Source organism: Schistocerca serialis, chromosome 9, assembly GCF_023864345.2.
Source record: "Schistocerca serialis cubense isolate TAMUIC-IGC-003099 chromosome 9, iqSchSeri2.2, whole genome shotgun sequence".
In the NCBI taxonomy this organism is placed as follows: domain Eukaryota; kingdom Metazoa; phylum Arthropoda; class Insecta; order Orthoptera; family Acrididae; genus Schistocerca; species Schistocerca serialis.
This window is the reverse complement of record NC_064646.1, coordinates 259,690,008-259,712,018: the sequence shown is the minus strand read 5'-3', so window position 1 is coordinate 259,712,018 and position 22,011 is coordinate 259,690,008. Positions and strand designations below refer to the sequence as shown.

The following is a 22,011-nucleotide window of genomic DNA, read 5'->3' as shown; positions in this document are numbered from 1 at the left end:
CTTACCGTATGACTAAATCACAGGTCACATGTGTGTGCTCTGAAGCGAAGCTTATGTGTGAATGCCTCTGATGTGAGGTGTAGACAAACAGCAAGACCTATTCGACACTGGCGCGTATCACGTTGGGGCAGTGACGAGGCGAGGGTCATTTGTATGTGTGAACCGACAGCCATAGCTCTGCCCATCAACCGAGGAACGGCAACAGGACAACCCCACGGCCAATCAGAGCATGTAGCGCCAAGTTTCTGTAGTTTAAATATGGTGCATTGTCGAGCTACACAACATCAGTAATTCTGGTTCCTACGGGCATCAGCTATCCAGGGTTAAAATTTCGTGTCACAGTTTTTCCCCACCCTGTACATTCAAAATATTTTTAATTCTATTGATACCATTTTGTTTCTATACATACTAAAATTATTGTCATTTCTTAAGAAACTAATATACTGCACGTGTAACACGCAGATTCAGTGTAAGAGTGTGCCTAAAGGCCCTAATCTGACTAGGTCAAATAAAGTGAATAAATAAAAATATAAAATTCCATCTCTACGGGAAGCAATCAATCAGATATCGATCGAGTGCTTGCTGCCAGTGTTGTAGTGAACTGAGCAGAGTCCCGTGTGACGGCGGCAGGTGGCGGCGTCGCTGCCAGATGCGGGTCAGTCCCTGGCTGTGACGCAGTCGGTGCTTCGGCGCTGCCCTCTGGTGTCCGGGGAGGACCGGCTGGGGCGGGGCGCGCTCTACCACGCGGCGGCACGCGGCCACCTGGAGGTGGTACGGCTCCTGCTGACGGCGGGCGCCAGCCCCAACGCCGCTGCTGGCATGCACGGCTCCACCACCGACCTGCTCGATGGCATCTCCACCCTCGACACCAACATGCAGCTCGTCAACGAGAAGGTCGCTATCTACTGTCTATTGCCGTTTACACTTGCAAACTTACAACAACACTGTGCACAACAATTTTTATAAACCCAATAATTTTCTCCCACTGCGACGCAGAAGTGTGAAATTTAGCTTAAACGTGCTTACAAATGTCCTCTGGAATGTTGCAAAAATTTAGCGAAGTCATTCTCTGGCTCGGCGACGTTTCAAACAGCAATGGAACGACGCACGCGAGAAAGAGGTCAGAGCTCAGGAGTTCACTTGAGGTGTAAGGTAAGTTAATGATGCCAGGTCGTCACCAAGTTTCACCACAATTCTGTCCAAGGCCACCGTGGGGTAATCCTCTCGACGCTAGCACCTGCTGATTGCATGCAAATTGGGAATTGGGAGGGTTCTCAGAAGGATTGCCTATCCCACCAGCAGGTATGTATCGGTGTATGGGTGTCTCTGTGTAGAGACATCTGTAAGGTGAACAAGAATGATGGGCGATTGTCACCGAGGGTGTTGCCAAACTAGGGTATCGTGCAGGCACTCTTTGCCGTTTTATTCATGCAAGTGTAAATGTGCACCCCTCCTGATCACGTCACAAGAGGATACAAAACAACAGGACAGAATAAATATAAACACTCTTTGCTGCTTCAGATCATATTCAAATTTCGTCCAACGATTTTGAACGATTCCCAGTCGTTCCCCCTGTATACAAGGGCAAAAATTGTTGTCAGATCAAGTTCGATAGGGTTACAGTTCAAAAATATCCTTAGAGAAGGGTTGAATTGTTTTTTGGGGGGGGGGAGGGAGGAGGCTGTCAGGAGTGTCAAAGACCGTCAAGGATGGCTTTCTGTCGCACACTACACTGCAGACTGTCGTTTTTGTCCGCGAAAAATGTTCAAATAAACTTCCTAAGTAATGGGTTGTTTCATTGACGCCGTGTATGCCAACTCCTGAGGCCTTTTTGTGTCGATTCTGAGTGGTGGCGTGTCTTAAATACTTTCCTCGGCCACCTATGACAAAACTGTGTGGTTTCAACTCTGGACGTTGCGTTTCTGACCTCAAGAGAAGGTGCGAGATGTGGGTAGGGGGTGGTGGGGAGTGTAATGATATTCAATCGTGAGAAACAAGATGGCTCCACCTTAACCGCTACTAAAATCATAGTTTCACTGGTAACGAACAAGGTAAACGCAAGAGAACCCAGACATCACGACAGGAAACATAAAAAGAAACTCAAACCAGTCTGAAAACACAGCTACCAAGGCTTGAACTATACTGAAAACTAGGTAATATGAGAAAACTCGTAATTACTGCACCATGCTTGTTTGTGGAAGTAAATCCTCTTCAGGCCGTCACCTTAAGTAGGTCATCGCCATCTACGACAAAACACTGTCTCCTCAATGACGCTGCTGCTGGAGTACGACATCGCTCTGCTCCATTGAACTCTTACGAATTCGTCATCTCTCTCTGCTGTAAAGCCGGAGATCTTTGACTCTGTCAGCACTGCTCGTTTACAACTGACAGAGTCAAAAGTATTTTCTCTGGATATATGTGCTGCTGTGATATATATCCTGTGGAATGCTAATGATATTAGCTTATATAATTATCAAGTGTCACTGTTTGCATCCTGTGATAGATGCTGAACTTCTCGACTTCTGAAACAAATGTCCATTCCTTGTACTTTTTTTTTTATTGAGGAGTAAATTTTTTCTGTGTACAAGGATCGAGAAATGTAAGTTGTGTTACTGTTTGATGGCCAGTAAATATTGCAATTTTAAAAGTGTTTAATTATGCTGTTATAAAACTAATAAATATTAGAAGTCATAACTGGGTATCGTTATCTCCTCTTGCGCTGTACAATATGTTTCAAAGTCTTTGCATCAAACGTCTGTGGGTGATAGCTCACGTCACGATGAACAACTTTTGTTGGAGACAAAATGTTCGCTGATGCTTCCTAGGACACTAGGTGTCCTTTCGTACCGGTTATGCCTTGAAAGGCGGCAGGATGGAGGCAATCTACAGCGCATGTATACCTTGTGTATTGTCTATAATCCAGTCTTCTGCTCCATATGAAGGGGGTAAGTGCACGAATTTTAAGTTCCTGATTCGCTTGAAAACTATCTTTTTTCGCTCAGAGACATGCATTCTTATGGTTTTCTTGTTGAAAGTCGCTTTATGTAAAGGGGTAGTATGCAGCACGCCTGGTAGTAGACCCTGCTAGTTCAGTGAATTCTCGTCATTCCACGACCAGTGAAAGCTAAAGCGGAGAGAGCGGGAAGCGTCAGCACATATTTTCTCTCTTATAAAAGTTATTCTCTATGATGCGATCTGTCACACCTAGACTTTGACAACAGGAGTTATTCTCCAGTAAAAGTTACTCCTCATGACGTGGTCTACCATCTCTACACATATGATGCGAAGACATCGAAAAACTCTATACAGGTAAACTTTATATTACTATACTACCTTCAATTATCATAGAGTGAATTCTTTCCCCTTTGGAACCTACTCTGTATAATAGTCCCCATTCCGTTGTAAAGCTTGTTTCACGAGACTTGATCCGTTTTCTTTCTGGTAAATTTCTAAATTTATTTATTAGTCTGTGACTGACAAGGGGGGCGTACGAACTTCGCCTCACCGATTTGTTTCATATTAATAGGCACGACCAGGACTTCGACATATGTAAACGAAAAGATGCAACTCTCAACCGTTTTCGAGAAAATCGATATTGAAAATTGGAGGCATACTTATATACTCTGTAGGCCGCTACCATTCAAAGAACCTGCAGCCGAAGGAGTAAGGGCATAGATTCATCAGTGCGAGGGCTCTCTGTCAAATCTCGCTGATGGTACTTTTCTTCATTCCCATGTACTTCTAACAACAAATTCAGTATGAGTGTGCAGTATTTAATGAATCGTTTGTTATTTTCATAATCTTTATCCCATAAAAAAGGAGAAATTTTTTCGGAAGCAGTTTGGAAAATAAGAAAAGGTTACACGAGAAATTTGAGAGGAATTAATATAGTCACTTTATTTACATTACTGTATCTATATTTGTGACACATATAATGCGTAACACTGCACAAATCAGGATGGTAATGATCGTAGAAACATGAAGAACAATAATTATTGCGTGATACTGCACATGTAACGAATGCAGAATTTTTGCATGTGCTTGATGTTTCCAGTGTGTGTCTTGCAAAACAAACTTGGTTTACATTCATAAAAGGTTCTTGGCCATCACACAATTTCGTGGCGTACCACGCATATCGAATACTGATGCAGACGAATGATGCTGTACGATTGATTGTATTTTTTTGTAGTCGTCCTAGAGGCTTATGTTCGATGATATACACGAAATTTTGTAGTCGTTTTAGAAACGTTCTTCACCTGTCTCTAAAAATAAACGCCGCAAGTCTGCACCAACGGAGTTCATGTTGAAGGAATTACTTTAATACTGCGCGATGGTGGACCCTCTCCATATCGAAATGTTTCTGTGGAAAAAAAAACAGTACCTGCGCAGCGAGATTCAGTCCAGACATCCCGTATCTACGGAACTAACAAGAGGGAGGGGGGGGGGAGGCCTAAGACACGCCAACCCCTTTCAGCTTATATTTGGTAGGTCCCTCGCGTACAGCATAAAGTGAAAGACTGAGATATTTTGGCTCAACATCCTTCAGTTCTTAAGAAAACCATACTTCAATGAACCCTCTGCCAGGCACTTCAATGTGATTTGCAGAGTATCCATGTAGATGTACTTGTAGATGTAACGTTCATGACGCGCAAATAACTCAAAAAGCGATGAAAGTGAGGATTTTCTCGTGTGACCATTTTATTAGTGTACCATGTGTATCAGGAATCCGGTAAAACATCAAATCTACGACATCGCTGCGACCGGAAGAAGATTCTGCCAGAACGAGACTAACGACGACTGAAGAGAATCGTCCAACGTGACAGAAGTGCAACATTTCCGCAAATTGCTGCAGATTTCAATGCTGGGACATCGACAAGCGTCAGCATGCGAACCATTCAATGAAACATCATCCATATGGGCTTTCAGAGCCGAAGGCCCATTCGTGTACCCTTGATGATTGTACGACAAATGGTCGGCTGGTGTGGCCGAGCAATTCTAGGCACTTCAGTCTGGAACCGCGCGACCGCTGCGGTCGCAGGTTCGAATCCTGCCTCGGGCATGGATGTGTGTGATGTCCTTAGGTTAGTTAGGATTAAGTAGTTCTAAGTTCTAGGGGACTGATGGCCTCAGCTGTTAAGTTCCATAGTGCTCAGAGCCATTTGAACCATTTTGTACGACACAAAGCCTTAAGCCTCACCTAGGCTCGTCAACACTGACTGTTGATGACTGGAAACATGTAGTCTGGTCAGACGAGTCTCACTTCAAATTGTATCGAGCAGATGGACTTGTACGGGTATGGAGACAACCTCATGAATCCATGGAGCCTGCATGTCACCAGGGGACTGTTCTAGCTGGTGGAGGCTCTGTAATGGTGTGGGGTGTGTGCACTTGGAGTCATATGGGACTCCTGGTACATCTAGATACGACTCTGACAGGTGATCACCTGCGTCCATTCATGTCCATTGAGCATTCCAACAGACTTAGGCAATTCCTGTAGGACAATGCGCCACCCCACACATCCAGAATTGCTTCAGGGTGGCTCCAGGACCACTCTTCTGAACTGAAACACTTCCGCTGGCCACCAGACTTCCCGACATAAACATGTATCTGGAATGCCTTATAACGTGCTGTTCAGAGGAGATCTCCATCTCATAGCACTGTTACGGATTTATTGCCACTTCTGCAGGATCACCGGCCGAAGTGGCCGAGCGGTTCTAGGCGCTACGGTCTGGAACCGCGCGACCGCTGTGGTCGCAGGTTCGAATCCTGCCTCGGGCATGGATGTGTGTGATGTCCTTAGGTTAGTTAGGTTTAAGTAGTTCTAAGTTCTAGGGGACTGATGACCTCAGATGTTAAGTCCCATAGTGCTTAGAGCCATTTGAACCATCTGCAGGATCGTGGTGTCAGTTCCATCCAGCACTATTTCAGACATTAGTCAAGTCCATGCCATGTCATGTTGCCGTACTTCTGCATGCTTGCGGGGACTCTACACGATATTAGGCAGATGCACCAGTTTCTTGTTGAGCCAAAATATCTTACTCTTTCATTTTAGGTTGTCCACAAGCGACTTGCCAAATATGAGCCGAGTCGGTGGGTCGTAAGCACTTACTCACTCGGCTATGGACTCCTTGAATACTAGCGACCATACAAAGTACAGGCTTGTTTTAATTAAATTTTTGCTCCTTGAGCCAGCACAGGCAGATAACTATTAAAAGTATGGGTATGCAACTTTATAGGAGTGATTTTCAGACTTTGCGCTACAGGAACTGCGTTGTTAGTAGTATTAGTGTCATGACTTACCATTAGGCGCCGGCTATGGTACGCCAAAGTAAGGTTGAAACACAAGCATCAGTGTACATTACAGATGCAGGCAGTCAACATGAGTATGGGCAAGCAGGGCTTTCTTTACTTGTAAAGCTGTCAAATGAAAACAACACATTAGTGCTGCTGCTCTTCGCGAATATCGACAGATTGACGAAATACGGATAAGCCCTCTTTCCTCACCAGGGTCGGAATTAACTGCCGAGTTTGGAACTGCTACTGGAAGAGGCTGACGGCCAATTGCGCCACAAATTGTTGAAAAATTTACTGTTGCCGTGGCTGAGAATGCTGGACACAGTGTGCGACCTTCAAGCAGTGCACGAAGTGTATATGACAATTGAACATTCCATGGTGCACCGTTCGGAATGCGCTGGAAAGAATGTTGTGCCGTTCCAGGCTGTCGTGGTCGCAGATCGTCGTCGCACTGAGAAAAGTTTGTAAACTGGAACGTAAACATGATACGCAAATAACAAATGCGGGAATTAAAACATATTTCTTTCAATGTTTTATTCGTTTTTTTTCAGATGTATTTCTAAAATATTTCCACAAAGATTTACTGTCCCACATTTATTCCTTTTTCATAAGGCTCTCTAAAGTAGTGAAAGTATAATTTAACCACTGTGCATACATATAAGCGCGCCTAAAATGTTCGAACTAGATTTTCTCGGAAACTGTTGAGAGTTGCGTCTTCCTGTTTACATGTGTTAAGTCCTAGACGTGCCATACATATGAATCAAATCGGTGAGACGAATTTGGCACCTGATCCTTATGAGCACAGTCGTCAGAACTCATGTTACTGGCTTCCTTTAATCGGATGAAACTATATAGCTCCAGAGACCTTTTCGAGCCCCAAAGATCTGTGCTATATACATGCAGACTGAAGTGAAGAATAAAGTTTATATCAAGGCTGGGATTCGAACCCGGATCTCCTGCTCATTAGGCAGATGTGCTAACCACTACGCCACCTTGTCACATTGGCTTTGCACCGCCGAAGTGACCACCCTAGCATGCTTCCCTCCCCAATCCAAATTCCAATTCACGCCTCAGCCTACACTAGAACACCATTGCGAAGGCTCCCCAGCTCTACTGAAATAGCACCTCAGCATTGAATGAAATGGGGGATCCCACCTGAAACCCAGGGATAGATGCTTTAATCAGATGAAACTACCAGGTGTAGAAGTATGATACCGAAATTTCTCAATAGATGGTGCTAGCCGTCAGTGTAGGGCCGGTGAGACCGTGTCTGCAGCGCCATCTACATCCTGTAACGGCTGATCACGAATGTCAACACACAGTAACGCAAATTCCATACATCGGTATCTCTTTCAAACCTGTAAACATTTCGAGTTTTGTGCATACGAACTACGATTTGCGGACAGCATTGGTTTTCTGTTATCATTTGAAGAAAACTGCTGCAGAATCGTATCTAATGCTTGTTGAAGCTTTCGACGAACATGTTCTTGGAAAAACAGGGTGTTTGAGTGGTTCAAAAAATTCAAAAGTGGTGATTTTGGCGTGAGAAATGACGAGCTCGGGAAACCACAGGAAAGTTCGAAGAGTACGAAATGCAGGCTTTATTGGATGAATATGATACTCAAACTCAACAGGAACTCGCGGAACAATTGACTGTGACACAGAAAGCTGTTTGTCTTTGGTTGAAAGCTATGGGAGAGGTGCAGAAAGTGGGAATATGGGTTCCAAATGTACTGAATGATAGACAGCAAGCAAATGACTTTGGAAATCCTGCTCGCCAGATACAAAAGAAAGTTCTTTCTCCATCGAATAGTGAAAGGTGAATAAAAATAGATCCTATGCGTCGTAAATCATGGGTGAATCCAGACAGACCATCCACTGCAAGACCAAATCGCTTTGGAAAGAAGACAATACTCTGTGTTTCGTGGGATCAGAAGGGTGTCATCTATTATGAGCTGGTAAAACCTGATGAGACCGTTAAAACTGTTCGCTACAAACAATAAATGATCGATTTAATTCGAGCATTACACAAAAAACGACCGGAATATGGAAAAAGGCAACAAAAAATCATATTGCTCCATGATGACACCCCAAAACACACAGCAAAACGGGTCAGGGAAACGATCGAGGCGTTCAGTTGCGAAATACTAGTGCATGCGGCTTAGTCTCCAGACTTGGCTACGTCCGATTATCATCCATTTGCATCACTGGGACACGCTCTTGCTGAACAACGCTCCAATTCGTATGGAAACGTACGAAAATGGCTCGCTGATTGGTTCGCTTCAAAAGGAGAACTGCTTTTTGGTATGGCACTCCTAGCCTGCTGGAGAGGTGGGAGAAACGAATAAATAGCAATGGTGATTATTTTGAATAAAATATTATTTATCAGTTTCAAACGACAAACGGGAAATTATTGCAACCAAATTCCGGTTTCATACTTCTACACCTGGTATATGCTTCCAGAGACCTTTTCAAGACTCAGACATCTGTGATGCATATATGCAGACTGTAGCAACGAATGAATATTTGTAACAAGGTCTAGATTCGAGCCCGGGTCTCCTTCTCACTGGGCAGTGAACCAACCACTACGTCATACTGCACGGTGTCTCTGCACAATACCATGGATTACTCTAACATGCCTCCTTCCTCAATCGAAATTCACGTTCACACCTCAGTCCACTTGGTATTCCGCCTAAATTCAGCCTGGTTGAAATTTTCATTCGTGGCTTCAGTCTGCATATATACATCAAGGATGTTTCTAACTTATAGTATTCCAATGTTCGAAATTCTCGTAATGAAAACTTTTCAAAACGCTATAGTCGACATGTTGATTACCTAGTCTGATGCAAGAGACTACAGGTCGAACGAGAGTAGTGGTGTCGGACTTTATCGGACACGTCCTCCTCATCTCGGACGTAACCGTCGGCTACCTGGTATCTTGGTGTGTTGTGTGCAGCTGTGCGACGTGGAGTGCCTGGGCCGGACGCCGCTGCACCAGGCGGCCAAGGCGGGCCACGACGCCGTGGTGGCGCTCCTGCTGCAGGCGGGGGCACAGCCGGACGCCAGCGACGTGGCGGGCGTGACGCCGTTGTTGCTCGCGGGCGCCGGCGTCGCCGCCAAAGACCGCGCCGCCGTCGCCAGGTCAGCCTCCTCCTTCCCAGCCATTCCCTTAACTGCCCCCGGCGGGTCAGGGATTTTCTCTGCCTCGCCATGACTGGGTGTTGTGTGATGTCCTTAGGTTAGTTAGGTTTAAGTAGTTCTAAGTTCTAGGGGACTGATAACCATAGCTGTTAGGTCCCATAGTGCTCAGAGCCATTTGAACCTTAACTGCCCTCGTCCACATACAGGGTGCAACGGGTTTAAGTGCAGATGTTTCTACTGGTGACTGAGGACAGTGGACTGAACAACATCACATCAGTAATTACATCATTTGCCGACTAATGATTTTAGGTGGTGCAAGTCGTATGTTTTTAAGTTGGTTAGTGCCGCCAAGTAAATGTGGTAAGAGCAAGAGATTAGTACTTACTTTTCCCTAGGCAGCAGGTCAGATGTTGAAGTGTTGATGATGATGATATTTGGTTTTTGGGGCACTCAACTACGCGGTCGTTAGTGCCCATAAAAAGTCCCATTTTTTCCACAGTCCAATTTTTTTCCACAGTCCAATTTTTTTCCACAGTCCAATCGAGCCACTGTCACGAATGATGATGATGATGATGATGATGATGAAATGATGAAAGCAACACAAACACCCAGTTCCTGGGCAGAGAAAATCCCCAACCTGGGAATCGAACCTGGGACCCCATAATCCAGAGGCAGCAACACTAGCCACTAGACCACGAGCTGTGGACATTTTGAAGTGTGGATACAAAATGTCTATACTGACAGGCATAATCCACATAGTGGTGCAGTTACCACTTTGCATAAAACATCAGGTTTTAAAGTCTGTTATACATTTGTGGAAAGCCTGTTTGACGCAGAGGGGAAAAAAAAAACATACACACAGACGATGTGTGTACATATTGAAGTACCACATATAAAAATATCTGCACTTACACCAATTACACCCCATGTACGGGGTGTCTCAGGAGAAATGGTCAATATTTAGGGATATGACATGAACGATCATTTGAAGTAGGAAGCTTCGCATGGGCTTATGCCCCATTCCAAATGATTTCAGAAATAGAACACACTTAATGCACATTGTTATTTATTTTTATAGTATCCAGTAGAATGACAGGTTTACAAATTTGTGCATATACAACAATTAGTAAACATTACTACATCTGCTTTACAAAATATCTATGGAAAAATATGTATTTTTAACACATTCAGCTCTAAGGTGTTATAGGAACTGTCACAGCACTCAACAGCCTGTTATGTGCACTTCAGACTTCATCCAACTCACAAGCTACAGTGTAATGGCGTAATGTCTTGCAATCTGGTGGTCAGTTAGTTGCACTATCACAAACAATCCACCGATTAGGATAAGTGTGGTTGAGATGTTCCCTCACACGCCTGGTAAAATGTCAGGGCCTCCGTCATGCTGAGTGTGAGTAAGGTACAACTCGTATAAGAACCAAGAGGGGACAATAAGAATCGAGACCAAGAACGAAGTGCTCGCATTAAAAATGGTGTAAGACAGGGATGTTGTTTTTAGCCCCTACTGTTCAGTCTATACGCCGAAGAAGAAATGACGGAAATGAAAGAAAGGTTAAAGAGTGGGATTAAAATTCAACGTGAAAGAATATCAATGATAAGATTCGCTAATGACGTTACTATCCTCAGTGAAAGTGAAGAAGAATAACAGGATTTACTGACTGGCATGAATTAGTACAGATTGAGAGAAAACAGAAGAAATGCGAAAGTAACGAGAAGCACCAGAAAAGAGAACAGTGACGAACTTAACATCAGAATTGGTGATCACGAATTAAGAGAAGCTGCCTATGCAGCAAAATAACCCATGATGGACGAAGCAAGGGTGACATAAAAAGCGGACTAGGACTAGCAAAAAGGGCATTCCTGGCCAAGAGAAGTCTACTAGCATCAAACATAAGCCTTAATTTGAGGAAGAACTTTTTGAGAGTGCACGTTTGGTGCACAGAATTGTATGGTATTGAAACATGGTGTATGGCAAAGCCGGAACAGAAGATTCAAATCATTTGACATGTGATGCTACAGAAGAATATTGAACTAGGTGAAATGATAAGGTAAGGAATGAGGGGGTTCTCCGCAGAATAGGCGAGGAAAGGAATGTTTAGAAAGCAATGATATGTGTATAAGGTCGCCGTTTGCTGCTAGCAGGATTATATTGCACCAGTTTGATAATGTGTTACTGTTCATGCAAAGGCTGTTATACTGCACGTTCAGATGAAAAAATGGGAAGTTGGAAGAATACCTGTTTCACCCAATGCTCTTAAAACTCTGGAAAACTCTCTAGGATCACTATTTCATCGTATCGGAAAGTGGCGTCTGTTTTGTTCGACTGCAGCAGGAGCACCACCATTGCAGGAGTCGTAAACATACACCTTACCTACATATTCTTCGTTAGTGCAGATATGCGGCATTTTGGCTAGCGCATATACACACATCAAAAAAGGTTTTGCATCACCCCGGTTCCCAGTACTCCTGAAGATAGACTTTGACTGTGTGTATTGTATCATAGACACAGTCCCTTTGACTGTTCAGAGATGTCACTAAAGCCGCCCAAAGATGTAAGCAAGCATGCAGGTGCAGCGCCTATTAGACGGAGGGGGTCCGACAGCCAATCAGTTCCAGTCATTCCACCACGAAGGAGGTATACTACTCGTGTTGTGTGTAGTTCAACCATGGCTAGACGGTCAATACCGCGGTTCGCGGTTCGCTTCCGGATTGTTACTTCGTGCCAGGAATGGCTCTCAACAAGCAGGCGTCTCAGAGTGAACAAAAGCGATGTTGTTCGGACATGGAGGAAATACAGAGAAACAGCAACTGTCGATGACATGCCTCGTTCAGGCCACCCAAGGGCTTCTACTGCAGTGAATGACCGCTACCTACGTATAATGGCTCGGAGGAATCCTGACATCAACGCCACCATGTTGAATAATATTTTTCGTGCAGCTACACGACTTTGTGTCACGACTCAAACTGTGCAGAGTAGGCTGCATGATGTGCAACTCCAAACCCGACGTCCATGATGAGGAACATCTTTGCAACCACGACACCATGCAGCGTGGCACAGACGGGCCCAACAACATGCCGAATGGAACGCTCAAGATTGGTATCACGTTCTCTTCACCGATGAGTGTCGCATATGCCTTTAACCAGACAATCGTCGGAGACGTGTTTGGAGGCAACCCGGTCAGGCTGAACGCCTTAGACACACTGTCCAGCGAGTGCAGCAAGGTGGAGGTTCCCTCCTGGTTTGGGGTGGCATTATGTGGGGCCAACATACACCACTGGTGGTCATGGAAGGCGCCATAACAGCTGTACGATATGTGAGTGCCATCTTCTGACCGATAGTGCAACAATATCAGCAGTGTATTGGCGAGGCATTCGTCTTCATGGACAATTCGCGCCCCCATCGTGAACGTTTTGTGAATGACTTCCTTCAGGATAACGACATTGCTCGACTGAAGTGGCCAGCATGTTCTCCAGACACAAATCCTATTGAACATGCCTGGGGAGATTGAAAAGAGCTATTTACGGACGAAGTGACCTACCAACCGCTTTGAGGGATCTACGCCGAATCGCCGTTGAGGAGTGGGACAATCTGGACGAACAGTGCCTTGATGAACTTGTGGATAGTGGATAGTATGCCATGACGAATACAGGCATGCGTCAATGCAAGAGGACGTGCTACTGGTTATTAGCGTTAACGGTGCGTACAGCAGTCTGGACCACCACCTCCGAAGGTCTCTCTGTATGATGGTACAAGATGCAATGAGTGGCTTTCATGAGCAATAAAAACGGCGGAAATGACGATTATGTTGTTCTCTATTCCAATTTTCTGTACAGGTTCCGAAACTCTCGGAACCGAGGCGATGCAAAACTTTTTTTGATGTGTGTACAAACACTGTCAATCCATGCTTCTCTTTGATATGGTTAAAATGGCTCTAAGCACTGTGAGACTTAACATCCGAGGTCATTAGTCCCCTTGACTTAGAACTACGTAAACCTAACTACATCACACACATCCATGACGGAGGCAGGATTAGAACCTGGGACCGTAGCAGCCGCCACAGCGGCCAGACTCTCTGATATACTTTCAGTCTCTCGCACTACGTCACTCGCAACGTACTTGGACAGCTGTGGGTTCAATGTGTTAGTTTAATGGCAGAAAAACACCGCGAGCAAAGAGGTTGAAAGCAGTGTGGTAGGTTGAGCTAGAAGAAAAAGTCAAAGTGGTTAGGCGGGTAAGATACATACGTGCACGCCACCAGACCAAAGACAAATGTTTTCTGTCTCGAAAAGTATTCGAAATAGGGCATTTGTCCATGGAAAACTTTTGCTTCAAACGGGCGTTTCTGTCATATCGATGAATGTTCAGCATTCTCCTGGGATGCCCTGTAAAAATTCAATGCCTAAACTATGGCGAAGAAAAAAGCAAACATACAGGGTGATTGATAGTTGTTGACTTCAAAGGTTACTAGTGGAATCTCGACTATGGCGTGTTATTAAAATACACTATCTGACAAAAAATGAAGCATGAACCCAGAAGCCGGCCGGAGTGACCGAGCGTTTCTGGGCGCCACAGTCTGAAACCGCGCGACCGCTACGGTCGCAGGTTCGGATCCTGCCTCGGGCATGGATGTGTGTGATGTCCTTAGGTTAGTTAGGTTTAAGTAGTTCTACGTCCTAGGGGACTGATGACCTCAGAAGTTGAGTCCCATAGTGCTCAGAGCCATTTTTGAACCATGAACCCAGAAGACATGCTCCGATGTCAATCTCACTTCGCACACGTGGGTCAGAGCAAAGTAATTCAGGTGTGGAGCACTGGATTTTTATAACAGAGCAGGTTGTGCTAAAGAAATTTATTTAAGCTTTCAATTCCTAATTGCCAAATAAATAATCTGGCGTGAATTTGTAACACTCGACGTCTTCAGAGTGAACCCGGGGCCAGACGTCAGAGCTTGACCTAACTAAACAGCACAGCGTCGGTAGCGACGGCGGAAACCCCGCTTTTGCTGAGTATGGTAGACAGACGGAGGGCGCAAGCGATCTCCTGAAAGAGAAACAACACAATGACCTACTGGCGTCAATAAACACACGGGCTACTGTAGCAAATAGGATCCATAGCAGAGTGGTTACCTACATAACTCAGACAAAAGCCATGTTCCTGCTTAGTAATAAGAAATTAGTGGACCCACTAGTGGCCATTCACTAAGCTACACCCAAGTTAACTCATAACCTAGAACGCTTATTTGCTATTCGTTAATTTTAATGACAGTAGCAACACTTACAACTAAGGTAGTAGACGTTTGTCGTAAAGTATCACTTACAATGTCTTAAGACGATATTATCCATAGCTTATCCAAGCTTCAATTCGACAGCCGGACATAGCCCCTTTATAACGACACAGGCTTTAGCCTGTCTAATACTAACAACAGAGTACAAGCATACGGCTGTAACATAGCTAATAGTCAGGGCATCAACGCAGAACTACTCCAGGCATAGGATTTTACGTTTAGCGGCCCACGACAGCCATTGAGCAAATGAATGAACCGAGATATCTATCATACATTGCTGCCTTGAACACATCTTCAACACTTGATAGTTATCGACATGTAATTTCAAACACAGAACGACAGTAGTCAAACGAGTGACTGATCAACATAAGGGAAGCACTTATAACAGATACGCATACGTGTGTTCAATAAACACTACCAAAAAGATTAAGAAAAGCTAAAAATTGTTCCATTCCATTGTGGCAGAATGGTACAGCTATCAGTTTGGAATGTATTTCAAAATAAAAACAATCTTGGTTTTTATTATGAAGTAGATTAAGAAAAGTTCATGTAAAACAGCCAAACGAAACTCAAGGTTCGCACAAACACGGGTCTCATAACCACATTTCCTCAAACAACCCAAACAGGGGCACACCCGACCGCGTTACAATCCAAACAAAAGTGGTACAGTCGATGTTACTTATGATAACCACATTCACTTGGTTGCTTAACACACTACACAATACAACAAGTGCGACTCGACTTGTCGATTTCATTCCATATCATTAAACTAACTACGTGAAAAGTGCAGTCACTGGTAAAGGAAATTAGAACAAGAATTCAGTAAATTCCACAACTCAAAGACCTCACTACACAGTTAATAGTACAAAGCAACAGACAAACTATTGGCCACTGATCCTCTATACATTTTGCACACAAGAAAAAAATAAATGTCCCAAATTAGCAACAACAACACACCGTGCAAACGCTCGCAAAGTGAGTAAGAACTAATGTCTGCAGACATGGTGCCTAAATGAACCAAGAACACTCTAGCTCATTCGTGCAAGAAATCAGGCCGACAACTGTTAACAACTAATTTTTCATGTGGTTCGTATTCAAACCAAAATGCAAATGTACCTGATCACCAACCACACATCATTACAGAACACTCACAAGAGAGCCAAAACCAATTTCCGAAGACGTGATGACAAACTTATTAGGAACATAAACGTACACAATAAACCCACAGTGAAACCACACAGACGTCAGCTTGTTGCTCCATACAACAAGAAACAATCTGTACACTCCATCTGGTAGAATGTAACAACTCTAGCCGATGCTTTCACAATTCACAAGTGAGTGACCACAACCTTCAGACAGCCGAGCAAAATTTTCGAAGCACTTCCACATGTTAGGAGAGTATTGAATAGTATGCAACTCTTCTCTGCTACACATGGCAGTGCTATGGGAAGCTGTTATGACATCTACATACGTGACTTCACGTCTCATCGAATCAAGGAGGAAAACAAATCTCTTGATGAGGTCTGTGCTGCTGGTTAGTTACTCTCTACTGTGCGGCCTGAAAGAGATGACCAACTCTAACGTCGTTGAAAGTCACAGGTCTTGGAATGAGCTGCTAGACAGTGCCACTTCGAGGCGGCGGGATTTTAAAATTCTCGAAAGACAGGATCAGTTGGCTCACACGTACACACCATTGTATGGTATGTAAACGACTAGAGCTGAAAACAGGTAGAATGGCCACCAGAGCGCAATAGTGCTGTTTGTGTTTAGTGCTATTACCAGGCCTAATAGGCTATAAAGGGTCGTGCAAAGGATCGCATGTCAAGTTCCCGTGTCCAGCTGTTCCCTAAACTCAAGAAACCCTTCTCTGACACCTCTTCCTATCGTCCCATCTGCCTCACCTCCATGTTCAGTAAGGTCTTCGAGTCCATCCTGTCCCGCCATATTCAAGAGCACCTTAACTAGCACGACCTCCTGCCCCTTACCCAGTATCCTTTCCAGCCCTCCTTTACAGCCGACGATCAGCTCCTTAACCTTACCAATCTTTTTTACCTCCAACTTAACTCCTGTCGCTCCACTATCTTTGTTTCCATCGACCTCCAGAACTCCTAAGACCGTGTCTGGAATCCTGGCTCCTCTTTAAACTCCAGACCTACGCTCTCGCCATCAGTTTCATCCTTTTAGTTGCTTCCTTCCTCTCCCGTCATCCCTCCTATGTCACTACCCACAATGCCAGTTCCCATACTTTCCATCCCACCGTCGTAATGCTCCAAAGCTCTGTCCTTTTCCTTCTCCTCCATCTCCTGTATGCTACAGATATGCCCAAACCTCCACTGCCTGTTCACCTCCTCCAATTTCCTGATGACACCGCCTCTCTGGCCCTATATCCTACCCTTCAACAGTCCCAACGCGCCCTTCAAACCCACTTCGACCAGTTCACCGCCTGGTGCAACCAATGGCTCCTTCACAACAACACCCAGGCAATCATCATAGGTCGTACCACCTGTTCCTTCCGGCTCCATGATATTTACTGTACCATTTATGGTTGTCCTATCCACCTCACTCCCACCATGAAATAACTTGCCCTTACCCTCGACTGTCACCACACCTGAGTTCTCCTTTCGATCCAACACAAAAAGGCCACAACACACTCTGCCTCCTGAAACTCCTGTCCAGCTGGACATGGAGACTACATCCTTCCACCATCCTTCACACCTACAAATCCTTGATCTTCCCCATCCTTTGTTATGCCTGTGTCACCTGGATTTCCACCCTCCAAGATTCTATAAAGGCCTCCATATCCTTGAATGAAATTCACTCTACCTCACCTTCCATATTCGCTTCCCATATCCCATGCGAATCTTCTACAACCTCATCCTCTTCTCACATCTTCTCCTTTTCCTCTAACACATCCGCACCCTGTACATCGCCCAGAGACTCGATTCTCCCTGGTGTCTTCTATCCTCTCTAGCCTCAGCCTGTTGCTGCACCTTTACCGTTGTGTCCTGCCCTATTTTCACATTGTAACTTCCAGCACCTAACACTCCCAGATGATGAGCTTTTCCTTCATTTCTACCCCTCCTACCAACTCTAACCCTACATTCCCCCCTCCTACTCCTCAGGGCTCCCTCTCTCCTCCTTTCCCTGAGTGGTTGTCCTCCTTCTTCCACCCCCCTCCCTTTCCCACGCACGCCTTCTGTGTCTCTGCACTCCCGCCTGACTTGCCTTCCCTCTCATCTTCCATCCCGCTCGTCTCCTGCTCCTTGGTGCGCCCCCTGATCCCATTTTCCTTTTCATCCCACCCCCTCCAGCGGCCTCCGCCGCTACACATTTCTCTATCCTCTTTCTCCCTCCTCTCATGTTCCTCTCCCTCAGCAGGTCCCTCCTGGCAGTTTTTATTCTTCGTCATGTGCTCCACCTCTTACAGTGGTTTTTGTAAGTGTCTTCATTCTAGAGTGTTTTTATATTGTGGCCAGCTTTTAACTTGTGTGTATGACATCAGTGTATTGTATGTACTCCACGAGCTGCTAATGGTGTTTTTTATCTTTATGCCAACTGTTTTCAACTGTCCCATGATGAATTACTCTGTGTCAGTGCATACTTCAATCCCTATTGTCTCCACTTATTCTGCCCATATGGGACAGCGAAATGAAATCACACACACAAAAAAATAAGAAGATCACATGGCGAGTAACCACTGCAAAGTACACAGAGATGCCACGTACTAGTGTGAGAGAACATTATCAGCAAGTGACAGGGTTTGAAGGGGACTATCGTTGGACACTACTTGGCCAGCTGGACCAATCGTGCAAGTCCCAGATTTGTGGGGCATTCAAATGTGACAGAAAGGAAGCTCGCCATATTGTGCGCCAAACATATCTTAATCCCTTCACATCTTTGCCTACCACCAGACAACAAATGATGGACTTTCTGCAACTTTCTGTATCATCCCCCACCATTCGTTGCAGACTAGCATTAGCTGGCCTTGGGAATTGCCATCCCATGCATAGGCTTCCGTTACCACCAGAATACTCACAGCCATGTCTGGGGTGATGCTGTGACCAGGAAGCATGGACTGCAGATGAATAGCGTTGTACTGCGCTCAGAGACGAACCATGGTTCTTCTCCACTCCTAATGTCCACCTCCAGCGAGTGTGGCGGCGTGGAGAGAGGTCCTAGTTCACCAATGATTTGGAGGGACATTACAATGTTCCTCCTGGTGCTGTGGTGTGGGGAGCCATAGGTCATGGCTGGTAGTCATGGCGCAGCGGAACGTCACAGACATCCAGCGTCTTAGTGATACCTCCCATGTAATAGTATCAATGAGCTGTTTCTCAGTGGAGTCAGTGTTCACCCGCATTTGGCACATGTCTCTGTGAACCGTCTACTTGATGTTGAGGTATTCCTGTGGTCAGCGAAATCCGCAGATCTGTTTCCGATAGAAGGTCTACGGGACCAGCTATTATCTCAACTCAATCCCAGGGCCAGTATACAAGATATCAAGGACCAGTTTTCGGGCCAGCTTGCCTCAGGAGAGGATGCAACAGTCTTACAATTCCCTTCCTAACCGAATTAGTGTACAGAATCCAGGCAACAGGAGGTGGAACATCACATTGATAAATTGGCTCATGCTGCCAAGTTTTTTGTAAATATGACTCGATTTTGTAATCAGTGAGGTAATATCACATACTGTCTCAACATGTGAAGTTTTATTTCGTGTCTCCTCCCCTGCTGGGTACTTCCCTTTTTGTCAGGCAGTGTATAAAGAGGGTGTTCAAAACCTCAGTGTCCATAGTGACAGATATGGTGAAGGAGACTACAAAACTTATTTCATCAAACAACCATCTGTTGGAAACGCATTCTGAGTGCATTCAAAGTATCTAGGCCACTGGATGTGATTGAGAATAAGTGGTGTCGACGTAGCAGCGTGTTTAGTATTCAAGAAAAAATATGTGCTCTACATGTGAGCATCCTACATGGGCAAAATACATTCTGGTTATCATGTAGTCCCAGAGAAATAAATAGAGTGGGATGAGGTTTGGGAATCTTGTAGGCCAATGTACAGATCGTCCCCAGCTGATCTACCGATTGGCGAAAATAGAGTTCTGGGGTTCTGCTGAGCACTCTGAACCCCACCGTGCTGTAACCACATCCTTCCTCTGAAAAGTACAGGTGCCTCCTCCAATAAGGTCAGCAGGTGGTCTTGAACGAACAGTCTGTGCGCTGGCCACCTGATTTGAGGAAGAAACATAAGGAGCCAAACAAATAGTAGTCCACGGTACTGGCCCACTGTCTGCTGACCTCGCAGAACAGTTGTACGTGCGTTTCTTCCGCCCATATATGCGACTTATGACGACTGCACACGCCTTTCCTGGTAAATAGAGCCACATCCTTATGTAGAATCAGATTTACATGCCATGCTTAAAGCTCACTTAATATGTGTTGCTTAACGAACTTCCCCTAGACTTAGAACTACTTAAACCTAACTAACCTAAAGACATCACACACATCCATGCCCGAGGCAGGATTCGAACCTGCGACCATAGTAGCCGCGTGGTTCCGGACTGAAGCGCCTACAACCGCTCCTTAGCGAACTATATTCGTTGTTGACTCCATCGTTATATCATTCTGTCAGTTTGGGTAGAGAATTTTGAAAATCCTGTATAGAGGCTAGTCAAACTATGTTGGATAGTGGACTGGAAATGTGTCCGCAGTTCCACGGTCGTCTGACATGGCGTTACATGGTCTTGCCAACTTGTGCCATTATTTAACTGACCAGGTCTGTATCTAATTGCCAGTCTCGGTAGCCGTAGTGGATATCGTTGGCAATGCCAAGGCAGTGATATAAAATCCGTCTACTGTTTCCTTATAGCGTTTCTTACTATGATAATGTAGTACGTTTCGAGGTCACAGCTTCATCATCAGGACACAGATTTTACATAACTATTGCGAGATCAGCACGCCACAAACCCGTTCCTGTGAATTTTATTGATTCCCTCTGCGTATGACATCACTGTAGAATAAGTTCTAAAATTTATTACAGGTGAATACTGCCCGAATTGATTGACCAGACATTACAACTTTATGTCTCTCTCTCGGTTTTGCCAAGAATAGTCACTATGGCTAACATGGAATTTACATACCTGCTTTTCAGCCTAATACAACATATGAGTAGATTTTTTAAATTTAAAATGGGTAAAATAGTATTAAAACAATAAAGGATGATTGCTATTAAAGGCAATTCTACTAGCAGTTAAGGTGAGAATAATGTGGCTGATTGTGTGATATCGATGAGATGATGCAAGTGAGGGTTGAGATGATTGTTATGCAAGTATTAAGATGGGCCTAGAAGGAGTGGGTGATCGTTTTTACTAGTGGAGTCTGGGTGGGATATTGGAGTTTCGAGATAGTGAGATAGGTGGGGAGGGAGTGGTGAAACTAAGAATAAATTTGGGAGAATGAGTAGATGCTGGCACAGATATCTGAGCAAGGAATTATCAGTTCATGATAATTGTGGTAGAGAGAGCCAGAGAGAATGAGTATACATGAAGGTCTTATTTCAATAGTGGTAGAAGTCCATTGTTGTTCATTTTCAGATACAGAGTCCTAAAGTTAAATGAGTGCTGAAAAATCTGCAGTTGAGATACTAGAAATATTCAAGCATATGGCTTCTTGCTAGAGATGAACCGTTCTTTCTGTTTGTTTGGATCATTAATTTCAGCAGCATTATAGGCAGAAAAGTGGAGGTAATGGACTTGTACCACTATTGAAAAAAGCCCTTCATATGTGTGTCTGGGTGTGTGTAGAGCGGTGTTAAGTAAATGACATGTATGAGTGGGAGGTGGGGAGGGGGATGGAGAGGGAGTTTGGCTTTTATAATAGGAGGCTGAGACACTGGAGCCTTGATTTAGTGAGAAGGTGTGGGGGCTAGAAGTACAATTAGTAGGTTGCATAGCTGCCAGGAAAGAGTTCTCGTCCAGGAAATGGGAGTCTGTTTAGGTACTAACGTTTCGTGCAAAACTGCGCCGGACATCTTCAGAGGTACTCCACGTTCTGTCGAGTTTTATTGATTCAGCTGAATCTGGCGTACCTCTGAAGACGTTCAGCGCAGCTCTGGACGAAACGTTACGAACCGAAACGTTTCACGGATCACGACCATACAACCCAAAAGCCTAACCACCAGCCAAAACATGCGGTCATGAAAGCCTTAACTGTGTGTTAAGGTTTTCTTGGTATAGGGTGAGGAGGGTGTAGACATGGCTGGAAGAGGGTA

At 44.8% G+C, this 22,011-nt stretch overlaps 1 protein-coding gene across 1 annotated transcript in view; it reads left to right on the top strand.

The window, feature by feature from the left end:
* LOC126419046 (transient receptor potential channel pyrexia-like) overlaps positions 1-22,011 on the top strand; it is a 245,435-nt gene that overhangs the window by 126,122 nt on the left and 97,302 nt on the right. Inside the window, exons 5-6 of the mRNA XM_050086118.1 lie at positions 631-894; positions 9,251-9,435. Coding sequence (XP_049942075.1) covers positions 631-894; positions 9,251-9,435 — 449 coding nt within the window. The remainder of the gene's footprint in view (positions 1-630; positions 895-9,250; positions 9,436-22,011) is intronic.